The 17,920-nt window shown below is 53.8% G+C and overlaps 1 protein-coding gene across 1 annotated transcript in view; it reads right to left on the bottom strand.

Moving 5' to 3' along the window:
* Positions 1–3,808: 3,808 nt before the first annotated feature.
* Positions 3,809–17,920, bottom strand: part of LOC112106565 (IgGFc-binding protein-like) — a 14,913-nt gene continuing 801 nt past the window's right edge. The window contains exons 2-11 of the mRNA XM_026658567.2: positions 15,619–17,904; positions 14,008–14,584; positions 12,092–12,681; positions 10,335–10,902; positions 9,353–9,954; positions 8,217–8,790; positions 6,002–6,201; positions 5,122–5,502; positions 4,171–4,459; positions 3,809–3,819 (exon numbers count right to left, since the gene is read on the bottom strand). Coding sequence (XP_026514352.2) covers positions 3,809–3,819; positions 4,171–4,459; positions 5,122–5,502; positions 6,002–6,201; positions 8,217–8,790; positions 9,353–9,954; positions 10,335–10,902; positions 12,092–12,681; positions 14,008–14,584; positions 15,619–17,904 — 6,078 coding nt within the window. The remainder of the gene's footprint in view (positions 3,820–4,170; positions 4,460–5,121; positions 5,503–6,001; positions 6,202–8,216; positions 8,791–9,352; positions 9,955–10,334; positions 10,903–12,091; positions 12,682–14,007; positions 14,585–15,618; positions 17,905–17,920) is intronic.

Here is a 17,920-nt window from a genome sequence, read left to right as displayed (position 1 = left end):
AGTTGCTCGAAAATAAACTGCCCCTGGCTTGTTGCTTTAACCCCAGAGAGTGAGAACTCGTTTTTCTCCCACATAGGTTCTCTAACCACCAGATTCCCAGCCTAGGACCCCAGAGCAGTGCCGTCCTGCCCTGGTTTAATAACCGGTCCGCCTCTCCCTCAATGTGAAGAGAACAATGCACACTTGTGGTAACCATACAGAGATTTTACCCAAGCACTCCAGTCAAAGCTCACTGGTTTAGATTAAAACAAAAACAAGTTTATTAACTACAAACGATAGATTTTAAGTGATAGCAAACAGATCCAAGCAGATTACGTTGCAAATAAACAAAAAATGCAAACTAAGCTTAATATATTACATAGATTGGATGTGAAAAGCAGATTCTCACCCTAACTGATGGTACAGGCACATTTGTAGATTCTTAAGGCACAAGCTACACTTGCTTTGCAGATTGGAATCCCTGGGTGTTTTATACACAGGCAGAAATCCCTTTAGCCTGGGTCCAGAACTTCCCCCACTTCAGTCTTTGTTCCTCAGGTGTTTCCAGGAGTCTTCTTGTGTGGGGAGTGAAGAACCACAGATGACGTTACTCCCTGCCTTATATAGCTTTAGCATATAGTGGGAACCCTTTGTTTCAGACGTCTGGTGAAGTGGGTATTCACCCACGAAAGCTTATGGTCCAATACTTCTGTTAGTCTATAAGGTGCCACAGGACTCTTTGTTGCTTTTTACAAGCTGTTAACATTACATAGCACATGTGCTTTCCGTACAAGGTCGCATTTTGCCTCTTATATTGAGGGCCTGCTGGTTTGGTGTGAGAGATCACACACGCAGGGCTGGGCAACGGAATTCGGCTTGCAGGCAGCCATGGTAAGCCACAGTTTTTTGGCTTCTTTAACCTTCATAACATGTGGGAATGGTTTCAAACAGCAGCACCCTTATTTCCCATACCAAGCACCCGTTGGGTTGGCCATTTAAAAGGAGGGGATGCGGTTTTCGGGTTAACGTGCAGCACAAACCCAACTAAACCCCCCCCCCCACCCATTTCTCTGGGATGATCGCTTCACCCCTCCCCCCGCCGCGTGGCTAACAGCGGGGAGGATTTCTTTTCAGCCCCAGGCAAACAGCAGCAGGAACGACCACCTCTGAATGTCCCCTTAATAAAATTCCCGTATTCCAACCAGGTGACCGTGAATGATGTCACTCTCCGGAGGAGAACACAGAGATAAAGAACAGATGTTGCTTGACTGCTTTATTTTCTTGTGACCATCTCCACCTTCATTTGTGTTTCCTCAGTGTCACTGAACCGATGTCCTTTTGTTAATCAACTTGTCGTATTTTAGTCTAAACCAACCCAGTGCTGCCTTGGAATGGGAGTGATTGTTAATTCCAGTCAACATGGTCTCTTCCAACCTCAATCTTCTAAGAGTCTATGATCTTTTCTAAACTCCTCGCTGTGCTCCAACGTTTCAAGGGGTTCTGTGGCTTCACCCTTCATCTTTCTGCTCCTCAGCCTCGAAGAGTTCAGCAGTCACATCGTTCCTGTCACAGATTCATAGAGTCCATGGTCAGAAGGGTCCACTGTGATCATCTAGGCCGACCTCTTGTACAGCACAGGCCAGAGAACTGCTCCCAGATAACCCCTAGAGCAGGTCTTTCAGAAACATCACCTATCGAGTTAAAAATTGTCACTGATGGCGAATCCACCACCACCCTTGGGAAATTGTTCCAATGGCTAATTACTCTCACCGTTACAAATTTCCACCCTAGTTCCAGTCTTTATTTGTTGAGCTTCAACTTCCAGCCATTGGATCATGTTAGACTGAAAAGCCCACTATTAAATATTTGTTCCCCATGTAGGTACTGCAATCGAATCACCCCTTAGCCTTCTCTTTGTTAAGCTAACTAGAGTGAGCGCGTTGAGTCCATCACTATAAGGGAGGTTTTCAATCACTGCTCCCTTTAGGACATGTATTTACTATCGCAGGCCATGGCTATACTGCTTGTGCCCTGATGTGCCTGGGGCAGCCCTCACTGAAAACGTCAATGACAGGGCAGACTGCAAAAAGGAGAGCAGATTCTCCCAAGACTGGTGGGTCACACTGAAATTAAACTCCCCAACCAGTCACAGACTGTGCTCCTGATCCCCCACACTGGTTATTGAGAATCTGAAAAAAGAAATCACACAGCCCCCTTCATTGCATTCCAGTTCTCTGGCTCCCAATCAGCACCTAGGTCCAATACAGTGAGGAGTTATTTAAAAAACTCTGCTCACTATACTAAACTTTTAAACTCCCGGTTGGATGCTTTGCGAACAGATCTGCTCATGGGATTATTGTGGGGCAGGTCTCTGGCCTGTGTTATCCAAGAGGTCAGACTAGATGGTCACAATGCTCCCTTCTGGCCTCGGACTTTGTGACCCTATGAATCTGACTCCTGGCACAAGCTTTCCCTCCTTATTCAATGCATTTCCCTGAATTTCCTTCTACGATGCCCAGGGGTCAGTGTGATATTGCTTTTCACCAGTCCATCCATTGCTCCATCCTTTGGGCTGGTCTACACTGGGGGGGGGGTCATCGATGCAAGATACGCAACTTCAGCTACGGGAATAGTGTAGCTGAAGTCGACGTATCTTATTTCGACTTACCTCGGGTCCTCACAGTGCGGGATTGACGGCCACGGCTCCCCCGTCGACTCCGCTACCGCCACTCGCCCTGGTGGAGTTCCGGAGTCAACGGGAGCGCGTTCGGGGATCGATATATTGCGTCTAGATGAGACGCGATATATCGATCCCCGATAGATTGATTACTACCCGCCGATTCGGCAGGTAGTCTGGACGTACCCTTTGGTGCATCTACCTATTGTTCCATCCACTGCTCTCTCTTTCTCTCCCTCTCTCTCTATTTATCTATTCAGAGAGCAGGACGGGGGCTGAGTAGGGGGCTCCAGGCTGCAGAGAGCAGGGCAGCGGGGGCTCAAAAGGAGACTGTTTGTCTATTTAGCCACATGCAAAGAGAAATGGCTAACTAACTAAGATGTAGGTGGGAGAAAAATAACGACACAGAAGCAAATCCAAAGCCTTTGCCAGAAGCATTTATTGATTCATAGATTCTTAGAGCGCTTTCAGTTGAATTCAGGATTCTCCTTCACTTACTGTCCCAAAGTGTTGCTGTGCATCTGTGTGTTAAACACCTGTTGCACCCCACCCCAGAGGAGGCTGCATCTCAGCGCTGGGCAAGCCATCCCCGTGCGGCTGTTCTCAGCTGCCCCACCCCAGAGGAGGCTGCATCTCAGCGCTGGGCGAGCCATCCCCGTGCGGCTGTTCCCAGCTGCCCCACCCCAGAGGTGGCTGCATCTCAGTGCTGAGCTAACCATCCCTGTGAAGCGTCGCTGTGCGGCTGTTCGCCAGCTGCCTCCCCAGAGGTGGCTGCATCTCAGTGGCAGGTACAGCGACCTCAACATAAATAATTTGCATAACACTTTGAGACAAAAAGGGGCTTGGTAATATTAGTAAAAAACACGGAGAGTTTTGAAATCAGGCATTAATTTGCAATCTAGACTAAGATCTTCAGCTGGTGGAAATCCATTGCTGGGTCTACGCTGATTGACAGCAGCTGAGGACATCCACCGCCATAGCGTTTAAACAGCATCTCTGCATTGCAAGCAATCCACAAAGTCAGCTGCTCTGCACAGGGATCTAGGGAAGGGAATTTAGTGCTTGTGCTAAGCTGGGATCCGTTGTGTCTTAGAGCCTGGTGGATTTCCAGAGGGCGACCTGAATCCTTAGAGGGCTTCAGAAATTCGTATCTCAGTCGTAATCTAAAAAAAAAAAAAAAGGGGGGGGGGAGAGGTTAAATAAAGCAACCACTTAACTTCCTCTTTGTTTGAGAGTCAAAATTCTGCTATTCCAAAAATACAGGGCTAGTTGGGCCCATGGTCTGAAGTGGGGCCATGGTGGGGGGATACTAGGCCCATTGATCTGATCTGGGGTGGTGATGGGGGTTGGGGGAACAATACGAGGGTAGATGGGCCCATGGATGGCAGGGTGGAGGCGGGATACCAGGTTAGATGGGCCCATTGATTTGATCTGGGGCAGGGGATACCAATCTGGGACACTGGCCCCTTAGCTCCTTTGGACACAGGCTCTTGGTTCTGCTCTGCCCCACGTACCATCCTGGGGGTTCTCGGAGAATCTCCAGTAGCTGAGGACCTCGCCGATGTTGTCCAGGACTGTCCCATCGGGCAGGCGCAGGTCGTCGGCACTGTTCCCGTTGTAGTTCCCGCAGGCGGCTTGCACCTTCCTGGCAAGCTTCCCATTAATTCTCACCGTCACGTCCCCACTGGTGCTGAAGAGAACCCGCAGTGCCGAGCCCTGGGCCACGGTCACCACATTCCCTGCCCGGCTCACTGACACGGCTCTGGAGGGCCTGGCTGGGAGCCGCACAGGGCGCCCATTCACCTGGAACATACAAATGGAGAGGTCACTGCCAGAGATGCCAGACAGACAAAGAGAGGGGATAGAGAAACACCTCAGACTCAGGATAGAGGGTCTGCGTAGGGTGGGAACAGAGACAGACACTGTAAGTGCCAGGGATGGAGGGATGGATGGACAGACATTGCAGATGGCATGGATGAATGGATGGACACGATAAGTGCAAGAGTTGGATGGATGGATAGACATTGTAGATGGATGGATGGATGGACGGACACTGTAAGTGCTAGGGATGGATGGGTGGATGGATACTCCAGATACAATAGACAGACGGATGGTTAGATGGATAGACAGATGCTATAAGTGTTATGGATGGATGGACACTAGGTGCTATGGATGGATGGAAGGGTGGCTGGACATTGTAGGTGGCATGGACGGTGATGGGAGATACAACAGATGGTTAGATGGATGGACAGATGCTATAAGTGCAATGGATGGATGGACATTGTACATGGCATGGATGGATGGATGGTGATGGGAGATACAATAGATGGATGGTTAGATGCTATTGACGGATGGATGGATGGACAATGTAGGTGATATGGCAGATGGATGGACAGACACTGTAGGGGCAATAGGCAGACAGACTGACAGGCCCCCAGTGGCACCTCCCCAGCATTCCCCCTTACCAAGACTCTGCCGTTGCGGTTGACCAGGATGGTGAGCTTGTGAAAGTAGACGGTGATGGCCGTGACTCTGGGTGCACGGCACTTTTTGCAGGTCTGGAACTCTACCACCACCCGGAACCAGCTGGGGGCCCTGGTGTCGATGAGCGAGGAGATCTCATAGGTGCCATCCAGGGGCACCTTCCCTGAGACCCCATCGTAAGAGGTGAAGACGTCGCCTCGGGTGACGGTGCAGTTCCCGTCCCGTCTCACGCAGCCCCATCGGCCTTGGCTCAGCTCGCAGAGTTCCCCTGCCGGGCACTGGAATGACTGGCACACCACCCCACCTCTTGGGATGCACCTGCACCGCTGCCGGCACCGTGCCGTGAGCACCCTCTCACCTGGCTGCCAGGAGAGACAGACACATGGTCGGACAGAGAGCAGACTCCGGGGTTCTATCTCCAGCTCTGGGAGGTGGGTGGGGGCTGGTGCTTAGAGCAGGGGAGAGGGGGCTGGGAGCCAGGAGTCCTGGGTTCTGGGAGGGGAGTGGGGTCTAGTGGGTTAGACCAGGGGGGCTGGGAGTCAAGACTCCTGGGTTCTAACCCCAGCTCTGGGAATATCCAGAATGAAATGTTACTTCCTTTCTGATTTCATAATAGCAGCTTCAGACTGAAGGATTCCAACGTTAGGGTATTTTGAGCTATCCATCCCCATTCACACCCCTCCATCCATCTATCCATTTCCCCACAGCCCCCATCTCTCTCTGTTCCCCTCTCACACATCAGTCCTGTGCTGAACCCCTGGTTCCCCAGCTCTGTGTGGGGCAGCCGTGGATTCTCATTTGGTCCTTCTCTGCCTCCAGATGCCTACCGCGCTGGGCTGGCCCTGTCGGGCGAGGGCTCACCTTGTAGTACCTGCCCCTGCGGAAGCAGTGGCAGTGCCGAATGGAGACGCACTCGTTGCCGGCCCAGAAATAGCCTTTGTTGCACTGGCACCCTTCAGCGCAGATCTTGGGGCACTTGGTGATGTTGGCCACTCCTTTGCAGCCGCTGGAGCAGGGGTTGGCACAGAGTTTGTAATGACTGTTGGCTGGGCAGTTCATGGCTAGAGGGGAAGAGAGGGGAATGGAGAGGGTTAGTGCATAGAGGAGGGATGGGGAGGGAATGGAGGGAGAAGGGGTTTTATAAGAGTGTCCTGTTTCTGCTACTCTTGGATGAATGGGTGGATGGATGGACAGATACTGCTGATGGATGGAAGGATGGAGGAGGGGATGGACGGAGATACTGAGGATGGATGGATGGAGGAAAGGAGCAGTGGAGATATTGCAGATGGATGGATGGGGATACTGCTAGATGGATGGAGGCAGGGATGGATGGATGAATGGATAGATACTGCTGATGGATGAGGAAGGGATGAATGGATGGACAGAGATGCTGATGGATGGATGGAGGAAGGGATGAATGGATGGATAGAGATACTGCTCATGCATGGATGGAGGGATGGATAGCTAAACAGAGATACTGCTGATGAAGGAATGACAGAGATACTGTAGATTGACGGATAGATGGACAGACAGACATACTAGGATGGATGGAAGAAGGGATGGGTGGATGGATGGACAGAGATTCTGCTGATGTATGGATGGAGATACTGTGGATGGATGGATGCGTGGATGCAGCAGATACTGCTGACGGATGGATGGAGGGATGAATGGATGGACAGATACTGTGGATAGATGGATGGATAGTCAGAGACTGCAGATGGATGGATGGAGGTATGGATGGGTGGACAGCTACTGTGGATGGATGGTTGGATGGACAGAGATATTGCAAATAAAGGGATAGATGGATGAATTGGTGGATAGCTAGAAAGAAAGCTATTGTGGGTGGCTAGCTGGATGTATACTGCAAACGCATAAAAGTATGAGGAGAGAGATATTATGGATGGTGGAATAGATACTGTGAACGGATGGGTGGATAAATACTGTATGGAAGGATCTGTGGAGAGATAGATCCTGAGCAGGGATGGAGGGACTGAGAGAGAGATTTCAAACAGATGGATGGATGAATGTGGAGGGAAGGATACTGAGGAAGGACGGATGGACAGTTGGGTATAGATATAGATATTGTAAGTAGATGAATGCTGTGGATGGAGTGGAAGGAGAGAGAAATAGATTCTGAAGAGAGGTGGATGCTGTGAATGGATGGACCAAGAAAGAAGTGGATGGAGGGACGCTGAGACAAGCTGTGACGAAGTTGGGAATTTTTGTCATGTTTTACATGACTAGTGTGCGTGCACCTCAGTTTCCCTGAGTGCTGCATGTTTAACAAGGTGGTGGGAGAGAGTTTGTTGTTGCAGAGGACCAGGTGTGACCTCGCCTATCAGCCGGGACCCCCAGACAATGGCCTGGAGATGGGAAACCCTAACAACTGGTGACCTGGTGACTAAGAGGCCCACCCCAGCTTGGCAGTCAGTCAGTTCAGGCCAGTGGGAGGACAAAGGGCTGAGGAGAGAGGACCCCGGTGACCTGACCAACCAGTTCCAGCCAGAGGGGAACAAAGAACTGAAGAGAGAGGGACCCAACGACCTGTTTACCTGGACAGAAGACAAAGGACGGGGAGGAGCTGTTGGGGCTGGTGATATCCAGTGCCTAGCTGGACTGGAAAGAGAGCAGGCAGAGCCTACTTGGATGCAGGAGAGACTTAGATGTACTGTGCTGAGGGAGGCCAGGCCTGAGGACCCTGAGAGTTTCCTGTGCTGTGTTCAGACACTCAATAAACCCTCCTGTTTTACGCTGGCTGAGAGTCACTCCGGTCTAGAGAACAGGGTTGCATTATTCCCTCTGGGAGTGGAGGCCCCGGGGGTCCAGAGCGAGTGGACTCCCTGAGGGGGCCAATGGCAAGAAACAGGCGTGCTATGGCTCAGAGAGGTGCGGTTCCAGGAGGTGGAGGGGCTTAACCCCCGAGAGAGAGTGGACCCCTGAAAAGGGCATTGCAATGAAGGGGGTTTCCCCGAGAGACCGTACGGGGCCAAGAGTGGGCATGACCTGTGAGTCTGTGACACAAGCAGAGGGATATCGAGGAGGGATGGATTGGGTTTCAGCCATGGGCAACACTTACGGCAGAACTTCTTGGTCCTCCAGGGCTTGATCTTGACACCAGCGGCCTGGCAGGCAGTGACGTAGCTGTGGATGGACCTGCACATCAGCCGCCGGTTCCCCCCAGCTTTACACAAGTCGTGCACGCAGTTGTTGAAGAAGACGGTGGGGTTGAGGGTGGAGTAGCAGGCACTGAAGGGTCCATAGGGTGCCCGGATGATGCCGCAGTAGTTGTTGTGGACGTAGCTCGCCTTCCGGGACTCCTGGCAGGCGGGGCAGACCAGGCTGGCACAGCCATGGTCACACACCGCCCCGGGGACTTTCACCCTCCAGGAGACACCCAAGTCCCGCAGGTCTCGGGCCAGGTGGCCGTTGGGCCGCAGGAGATCGTCGTGTGGTTTGCCATTGTAGTTGCCACACAGGCCGCAGGTCTGGCTACGGTAGCTCTTGGGCACAGTGATGGCCAAATAGTACTTCAGGTCAAAGGAGATGTGCAGGCCAAATTTGGTGTGCAACACCACATTGGCACCATGGTAGTAAACACGCACCAAGCCACTCTCCAGCTGGAAGGGAAGGTAGTAGGAGATGCCGTCCACCTGGGGCAGGGGAGGGGAGAGAGTGGGTTTAATAGGAACTGTGGCATTTACTGTGTAAGGCAGCTACTGCCTATGATAGGCCCCCTTACATATCCTTCCATCCATCCCATTCCCATTCCCCTTGTCCATCCATCCATCCATCTTTTCCGTCCATTCACACCCCCCTTGGCTGTCCAGCCATCTACCTTCTCCATCCCATCCCCCTCGTCCGTCCACCTATCCACCTTATCCATCTTGCCACCAATTCACCCACTCACCTTATCCATCCATCCACACACACTCCCTTCCTTCCATCCACCAGTATCCACCCACCCAATGAGCTGTATCGATTCATCCACTAATATCCATTTATGCATCTCTTTATCCACCCATTAATCCACCTATTCACCAGTCTAGTATCTATCTCTCCACCCTTCTCTCTCTGCATCCCCTTATCCTTCCACCTATCACCCTCCTGCATCCCTCCACCCCTCTTCCCCATCCCGCCTTTCCCCCATGCCCTGCCACCTTTGGCAGCCAATCAGAGACAGAGGCTCCCCAAGAGCCCTGTGTGCGCTCTTACCAGGACAACGCCGTTCCTGTTCCGCACTAATGTGAATGTGCGTCTGTAGACGATGATGGACACAGTGTTGGTGACAGCAGCCTTGCTCCTGCCCAGCCGTTCATTCTTCACGTGGATGGCAAAGGAGGGCAGGTAGCCCTTTCGGACACAGCTCTTGGCAAGGACGTAGGTGCAGTTGCCTTGAAAATCGAAGGGGAAGCCGTCGAAGGTCAGGTAGTGGGGGTCACCGGCGGCATGGCATGTGCCAGTCCTGGGCACCACTGGGTGGCACTTCTGTATGCCGTCCACTACCCGGCACTCCTCGTTGGGGCCGCAGGAGAAATGGTGGCATTCCACGATCCCTCCGGCTTGGCATGAACACTTCTGCTTGCAGAAGCCGTTGGGGTAGAAGGTCTCGCCCGGCTTGTAGTAGAAGCCCCGGTGGACGCAGCCGCACTGGGAGAGGGGGACGCACTGATCACCGCTCAGCACAAAGCCTTCGTCGCACACGCAGCCCTCCCGGCACTTGCTGGGACAGCGGGTCGGGACGTAGAGACTGCGGCAGGTGGCCGGACAGCTGCTGGAGCACATCTCGTAGTGGCTGTTCTGGGGGCAGGGTGGCCCTACGGGGAACATCAGAGGGATGTGGATGTCCCAGCTTCCTAGTGCTGACCCTGACCCCTATTCCCGTGATCCTCTCCCCATCTCCTCTATGCTCCCAAACCCTCTTCCCCTCTTTTCCATCCCCCAACAACCCATCCCCTCCTCCCACATGTCCCTGCCCCTCTCCCACCCAACCAGAGACTGGAGAGAGGACCTGCCCCTTGGATCCCACCCCATCCCTGGACGGCTGGGACCGTGGAAGTGTCACCAGCTGGCTTGTCCGTGGGAATGTATTTATACAGAGTGCCCAGTGGGAATCAAACCTGGGACCCTTGGATCTAAAAGCACGAGCCCCGGGGGTGGGGGAAGAGATGACACACCATGCAGTGGGCACACTCACGGCAGAATTTATTGGTCCTCCACTCATAGACCTTGATACCAGCTGCTTGGCAGGCTGCAGCGTAGCAAGCGAGGATGTGGCAGACCACAGTCTGGTTGTCCTTGTGGGAACAGCGGTCGAAGATGCAGTCTTTGAAGTACCCCTCTGGGTTCACCTTGTTGTGGCACTTCTTGAATGGGCCATCCCTGGCCAGGAGGAGCCCGCACTCTTTCTTGCCCTTTCTATGCTGCTTCTCCACCCTCGCTATGTCCATGCAGTCTTCCTTCTCCATCTCCATGCAGCCTGGGATGTCCCGGACCTTCCAGCTCCTCCCAAAGTCCGATGGGGTGGGCGCCGGCAGCAGGTTGCTCATGGTCATGTCATTGGCATCTTCCCCATCAAAATTGCCACACAGGCCACACACTGAGCGGCCATAGGTGGCTGGCACCTTCACCCGGATGTGGTTCTGGCCATCAAAGGTCACTGTTAGGCCAAAGGCCGTCTTCACGACTATGTCCCAGCCCCGGTGGTAGGCCGAGACCTTGTCATAGTCGATATTGTAGGGGAGGTTGATCTGCAGGCCGTTCAGCTGTGGAGGGTAGCAGTGGGATAGGAGGGGAGAGAGAATACTGCAGGGTTAAAACTGATCTCTGGCCATGGAAACGTCTTTAGCCCAGGAGAAAACACCCATCGGTGTCTAGGTGAATACAGATCCCGCTCAGTCATCAAGTGATCCATCCCCTGTCGCTCATTCCCAGCTTCTGGCAAACAGAGGCTAGGGACACCATCCCTGCCCATCCCGGCTGATAGCCATTGATGGACCTATCCTCCAGGAACTGATCTAGTTCTTTTTTGAACCCTGTTATGGTCTTGGTCTTCACAACATTCTCTGGCAAGGAGTTCCACAGATTGACTGTGTGTTGTGTGAAGAAATACTTCCTTTTATTTGTTTTAAACCTGCTGCCTATTAATTTCATTTGGTGACCCATAGTTCCTGTGTTATGAGAAGTAGTAAACCACACTTCCTTATCTTAACAACACAAGTTTGTTTCAAAATCAACACTATTAAAATAATTCTGTTGAACAATGCGCTGTTAGAAAATTACATTACTGAGCTGTTTGTTGATTACTCACTCCTTACTCAGTAGTTACTCATTACCTACTAAGAAGTTATAACTTCCTTGCTCCTTACTCAGTATTTGTGCCTTATGCTTTCCTTACTCAGTATTCACTACTTACTAAGAAGTTATGCCTTCATCAATGTTTATGCCTTACTTTGTAGTTACTCACCTCTTACTCTGTAGTTACTACTTCCTTTCTCCTTATTCAGTATTTACTCATTCTTTCTCAGTATTTACTTGCTATTTACTCATTCATTATTCATGACTTACTCATTCCCCACTAGTTGCTCAGTAGTAAATTCATTTCTTGATCCTTATTTATTCACTTGCTCACTCCTTACTCAACACCTGTTCCTTATTTAGTAGCTACTCGTTACATATTCCTTACCCACTACTTATTCAATACTTATTAGCTACTCGCTAATAACGCCGTACTCATTCCTTACTCAGTAGTTTCTCTTTACTCATTCTTTATTCTGTATTTACTCACTCTTTACTGGGTAGTACTCCTTGATGTCAAAAGAAGGTGCCTGCATCTGTGCAGCTGCATGCAGCGACTGTGCACTTGCCCTGCAATGACTGCTGACTTACCCTGCAGTGACTGCACAGTTACCCTGCAACAATTGCACACTTACCCTGCAGTGACTGCACACTTACCCGGACCTTTCCGTGGATAATGACAAGCTTCACTCCGTAGACCTGGATCTCTACCACCTTGGTGCCAGAGCCATTCTTGCTGCCCTTCCTCTGGTACTGCACCAGGACCTGGAACTTCACCAGCTTGGAGTTCTTGTGGCACAAGCCAGCCAGGAGGTAGACACAAGTGCCGCGGAAGTCGTAGTGCAGCCCGTCGAAGGTGATGTAGTGCGACTCCCCCAGGGCGGAGCAGGTTCCGTAGCGGGTGGGGTAGCAGCTCCGGATGCCGTTGGCCACCCGGCACTCCTCACCCTCCTGGCACCGGGAGATCTGGCAGGTGACCTTCCTGCTGTGCAGGTTGCACTGGCACTTCTGCCGGCATGTCTTATCCCCCCAGAAATGCTCTCCGGGGGCGTAGAGACGCCCCTTGTAGATGCAGCCGCAGCGCCCCTTGGGGATGCACTGACCCCCGTCCAGCATGTAGCCCTGCTTGCACTGGCAGGTCTCCATGCAGGGCAAGCGGCACTTGTCCAGGGATGCAAAGTCGTTACACGTGGAAGGGCAGGCGGAGCCACAGAGCTGGTACTGGCTGTTCTCTGGGCAGGGCAGAGCTGTCAAAGGGACAGGACACCAGTGTCAGTGGTTACTGCTCCCTAACAAAGCCATGGCCACTGGAGTCTCTGCTGCATTATACGGGTGCCCCGGGGTCTCCTTCTGCTGTGCAAACACAGGCCTGGGCCTCCTGTGCTAAAGTGGAATCGCTCTCTGTTGACAGCAGTATGGGGGGTATGACACACAGCTGTTCAAATCTGATTCCATCCAGCAGTGGGTGCGGGCACACACACACACACACACACACACACACACACACACCAGATGCAACACATCCTGCGGGAGGTGGTAGTTATTACACATGCACACTGCAGACAGTATATTCATCCATCCAACCAGTTACAGTCCATCTCCGTCCACAGCATACATCTAACCGCCCTTCTGCAATATCTATCCATCCATCTTCCATCTGTCTCCATCTCTCCATCCCTCTGTGGTATCTATCATCCAGTCTATCCAGGTATCTTCCATTTGTCTCTATCTATGTGTTCACCTCTCCATCCATCCATGGTATCCACCCATCCATCTAATAGATGTGTCTGTCCATATATGCATCTACTCTGTCTATCCACCCTTCTACAGGACCTATACCTATCCTTCCATCCAGACATTAACACCACATTCCATCATATTGGGACCCAGAGCCCCATGCTGGTGGAAACCCAACAAAATGCACCCATTGGACAGAACACTCATGTCCTCAGCCCTTCCCCACACTCCCAGCACTCAATGATATGGCTGCTCATGGCCCCAGGGCTGGTGGAAGGATGTTTCGCGCCCTAGGCGAAACTTCCACCTTGCGCCCCCCCGTCCCCGAGCCCCCGTCCCCGAGCCCCCGCCCTGAGGCGCCCTCCCCTGCGGCAGCTCCCCCATCCGCCCTGAGGTGCCCCCCCTGTGGCAGCTCCCCACCCCCCCCACCCTGAGGCACCCCCCTGCCCTAGCTCACCCCTGCCCCGCCTCCTCCCCGAGCACGCCGTCGCTGCTTCACTTCTCCCGCCTCCCAGGCTTGTGGCGCCAATCAGCTTAGGCGCCATAAGCCTGGGAGGCGGGAGAAGTGAAGCAGCCATGGCGTGCTCGGGGAGGAGGCGGGGCAGGGGTGAGCTGGGGCGGGGAGTTCCCCTGCGTGCCGCCCCCCCCCTTGCTGCAGGCGGCCCCAGCTCCCTCTGCCTAAATGCCGGCGGCGACCAGGGCGGCCGAAGATCCGGCCGCCGTGGTCACTGCTGAAGAAAATGGCGCCCCCCAAATCCTAGCGCCTTAGGCAACCGCCTAGGTCGCCTAAATGGTTGCACCGGCCCTGCATGGCCCCATCTCCTCTCATTACTCACGGCAGCCGGCCTGCTTCCTCCAGTCTTTCACCACTGCGCCCTCCCGCTGGCAGGCGTCCGCGTAAGTCTTGAGCGCCCGGCACAGGATCTGCTTGTAGCCATCGTAGGTGCAGAGGTCGGCCACGCAGTCATCCAGGAAGGCTTTGGGGTTGATCAAGGCATGGCAACGCCGGAAGGGGCCATTTTGGGCTGTCTTGGTGATCAGACCACAGTAGGCCTCTCTGCGATAGTGCCTCACCAACTCCGGCGAGCAGCCCCCGCACTTCCCCTTGCAGCCATGCCGGCACTGTCTGTCACCATCCTCCACCTTCCAGCTCTTGCCAAACTCCATGGCATTGGCGGCTGGGTGCCCCGAGGGGGTGAGGAAGTCATCACTGGGGTCCCCATTGTAGTTGCCACACAGGCCACACAGCCGGCCCAGGAAGGCCTTGGTGACTTTGACCACCAGATAGTAGTTCCAGTCGTAGTAGACCTTCAGGCCGAACTCGGCCTCCACGACCAGCTGGCCTCCCCGTTGGTGGAGCCAGAGCTTCCCGTCGTGCAGGGAGACAGGCAGGCGGGTCCGCTGGCCATTCACCTGGGGAGGGTTAAGGGAACAGCCTCCATCAGGCTAAATGCCAAACACCAGGCTGAGGGGAAGAGTAGCCTTGTGGCTAAGGACTTGGCTGGGGTCTTTGGAAACCTGAGTTCAAGTCCCACCTGTGCCACTAGGGCTTCCCCTCAGCATTGGCTTGGGAGCTGCGCTAGGCCTCAGCAGAGTTGATTCCTGGCTCTGTCCCTTGTACTAGGGTGGGATTTTTTCCCACCACCCTTTACAAGGGATCTGGATGCCAATTTCCCTTGGGAACCAGGCAGCCTACCCAGCAGAACTCAGCCATAATCTCCCAGTAACAGAACCTCCTCCACTGGAGCATCTAGGCCCCTCGCAAGCATTAACGGATCTAACTTCACAACCCCTGGGAGGGAGAGCAGGGCCATTATCCACAGATTACAAGGATCAAACAGAGAATCTGTGGCACAGCAGGGAATTGTAAACCAAGATCTCCTACCTTGTATGCTAGCGCTGCAACGGCCTCCCATTCCTGTTCAGCTTGTGAGGTCTTGGGGGCAGGGAGTGTCTCTTGCTGTGAGTCTGGGCAGTGCCTGGCACAACGGGGCCCTGATCTCAGGAGGGGCAGAGACTGCGTCCTGCTGTCTGGGCAGTGCCCAGCAAAAAAGGGTGGCCACTGGATGCATCTGATCCAGGGCCGGCTCCAGGCACCAGCTTAACAAGCAGGTGCTTGGGGCGGCCAAGGGAGAGGGGCAGCACCTGTGGCAATTCGGGGGCGGCAGGTCCCTCACTCCCTCTAGGAGCGAAGGACCTGCCGCTGAACTGCCGCTGCCGAGCGCGGCTTTTTTTTTTTTTTTCGCTTGGGGCGGCAGAAATGCTGGAGCCGGCCCTGATCTGATCCACTCTATTATAGTCAGTGGAACCTGATTCTCCACTCACACACAAAGGTGTAACTCCATTAGCTCCAGTGGAGTCACTCCAGATTTACACTGGGTGAGTGAGAAGTGACTTAGCCCCATTGACCCCAATGGCATGGCTGTGGGTTGCATTGAGTTCCTTACCCTGGCGAGCCCATACTCGTATTTGACCATGGTGATGTTGTAGTGGTAGGCCTTGACGGTGACCTGGCTGACGAAGGAGACCCGTGTGTTGCCGCGCTTCTGGCTCTTGGCGATGATGTGGAAGGCAGGGAGCTTGGGCTTATGGCTGCAGGTCTTGACCACAGTGTAGCTGCAGGTGCCGTGGAAGTCGTAGCTGTGCCCGTCAAAGGTGTGGTAGTGGGGGTGGCCTGAGGCCCAGCAGATGGGCTGGGAGCGCGATGCCGGGACGCACTGGGGCCAACCACCTGCCACCTCACACACCATCCCTTTGCTGCACTGGACAGTGTCGCAGGACTTGTGGGTTGGCACGCACTTGGGCCAGCCGTTCACCACCTGGCACAAAGTGCCTGGTTTGCAATACACACCATCACAGGAGGGTTTTTTTGGCACGCACTTGGGCCATCCATTCACCATCTGGCACACGGTACCTGGTTTGCAACGGATGCTGGCACAGGAAGGTTTCCTTGGCACGCACTGGGGCCAACCGTCCACCATCTGACACAAGGTATCCGGTTTGCAGAGGATGGTTTCACAGGAGGGTTTCTTTGGCACACACTGGGGCCAGCCGTTCACAATATGGCACACAGTACCTGGCTTGCAACGGATGCTGTCGCAGGAGAGCTTCTTTGGCACACACAGAGGCCAGCCGTCCACCATCTGGCACACGGTGCCTGGTTTGCAATGCACACTGTCACAGGAGGGTTTCTTTGGCACGCACTTGGGCCAGCCGCCCACCATCCGGCACACGGTACCCGGTTTGCAACGGATGCCATCACAGGAGGGTTTCCTTGGCACGCACTGGGGCCAACCGTCTACCATCTGACACAAAGTATCTGGTTTGCAACGGATGTTCTCACAGGAGGGTTTCTTTTGCACGCACTTGGGCCAACCGTCCAGCATCCGGCACACGGTACCTGGTTTGCAACGGATGCCGTCACAGGAAGGTTTCTTTGGCATGCACTTGGGCCAGCCATCCACCATCTGGCACACGGTGCCCGGTTTGCAGGCAGTTTCAGCACAAGACGGTGGAGACAATGGGGCAGCTCTGAAAAATCGCATACACTTGGGCCAGCCATCGATGGCCTTACACACAGTCCCTTCCTTGCAATGTACTCCCTCGCAGGCTGGTGGGGTATGCACACACTCTGGCTGGCCATTCACCAGTTTGCACACAGTGCCCTGTTTGCACTTGAAGTGGTGGCAGGATGGCACTGGGACACAACTGGGCCAGCCGTGAACGATCTCGCACACAGTCCCCGGTGGGCACTGGAAATTCAGGCAGGATGGTGGCACGGGAACACACCTGGGGCCATCCTTCCCCATCTCGCACATGGTCCCTTCTTGGCACAAAAAGGCAGCACATGATGAAGGCGGGGAGGAGACACACATGGGCCAGCCTTGAAGCATCTCACACACCATGCCCTCTTTACAATGGGTGTTCTGACAGGACGGCACAGGGAGGCAGTTGGGCCAGCCGTTTACCATTTTGCACGCTGTTCCTTCTTTGCACTGGATTTCTTTGCAGGATGGTGGGATGTGGACACACTTGGGCCAACCATCGTCAAGCTTGCACACAGTCCCCTCTTTGCAGCGGGTGTTCTGGCAGGATGGCACAGGGACACACTTGGGCCAGCCACCTTCCTCCTGGCAGAGGGTCCCCTCTTTGCAATGGGTATTCTGGCAGGATGGTACAGAGACACATTTTGGCCAACCATCTTCAACCTTGCACACAGTCCCCTTTTTGCACTGTGTGTTCTGGCAGGACGGCACAGGGACACACCTAGGCGAGCCATCTACTATGCTGCAAAAAGTCCCCTTTTCGCAGTGGGTGTTCTGGCACGATGGCACAGGGACACACCTGGGCCAGCCATCTGTATCTTTGCATACTGTGCCCTTTTTGCACTGGGTGTTTTGGCAGGACGGCACAGGGACACACCTAGGCGAGCCATCTACTATGCTGCAAAAAGTCCCCTTTTTGCAGTGGGTGTTCTGGCAGGATGGCACAGGGACGCACTTGGGCCAGCCGTCTATCATTTGGCACACAGTGCCCTTTTTGCATTGGGTATTCTGGCAGGATGGCATGGGGACACATCTAGGCGAGCCATCTACTATGCTGCAAAAAGTCCCCTTTTTGCAGTGGGTGCTCTGGCAGGATGGCACAGGGACACACTTGGGCCAGCCATCTGTATCTTTGCACACTGTGCCCTTTTTGCAATGGGTGTTATGGCAGGATGGCACAGGGACGCACTTGGGCCAGCCATCT

This window comes from Terrapene carolina, unplaced genomic scaffold (assembly GCF_002925995.2).
Source record: "Terrapene carolina triunguis isolate 2854851 unplaced genomic scaffold, T_m_triunguis-2.0 Scaffold461, whole genome shotgun sequence".
NCBI lineage: Eukaryota > Metazoa > Chordata > Testudines > Emydidae > Terrapene > Terrapene triunguis.
This window is presented reverse-complemented; position numbering and strand designations above follow the sequence as displayed.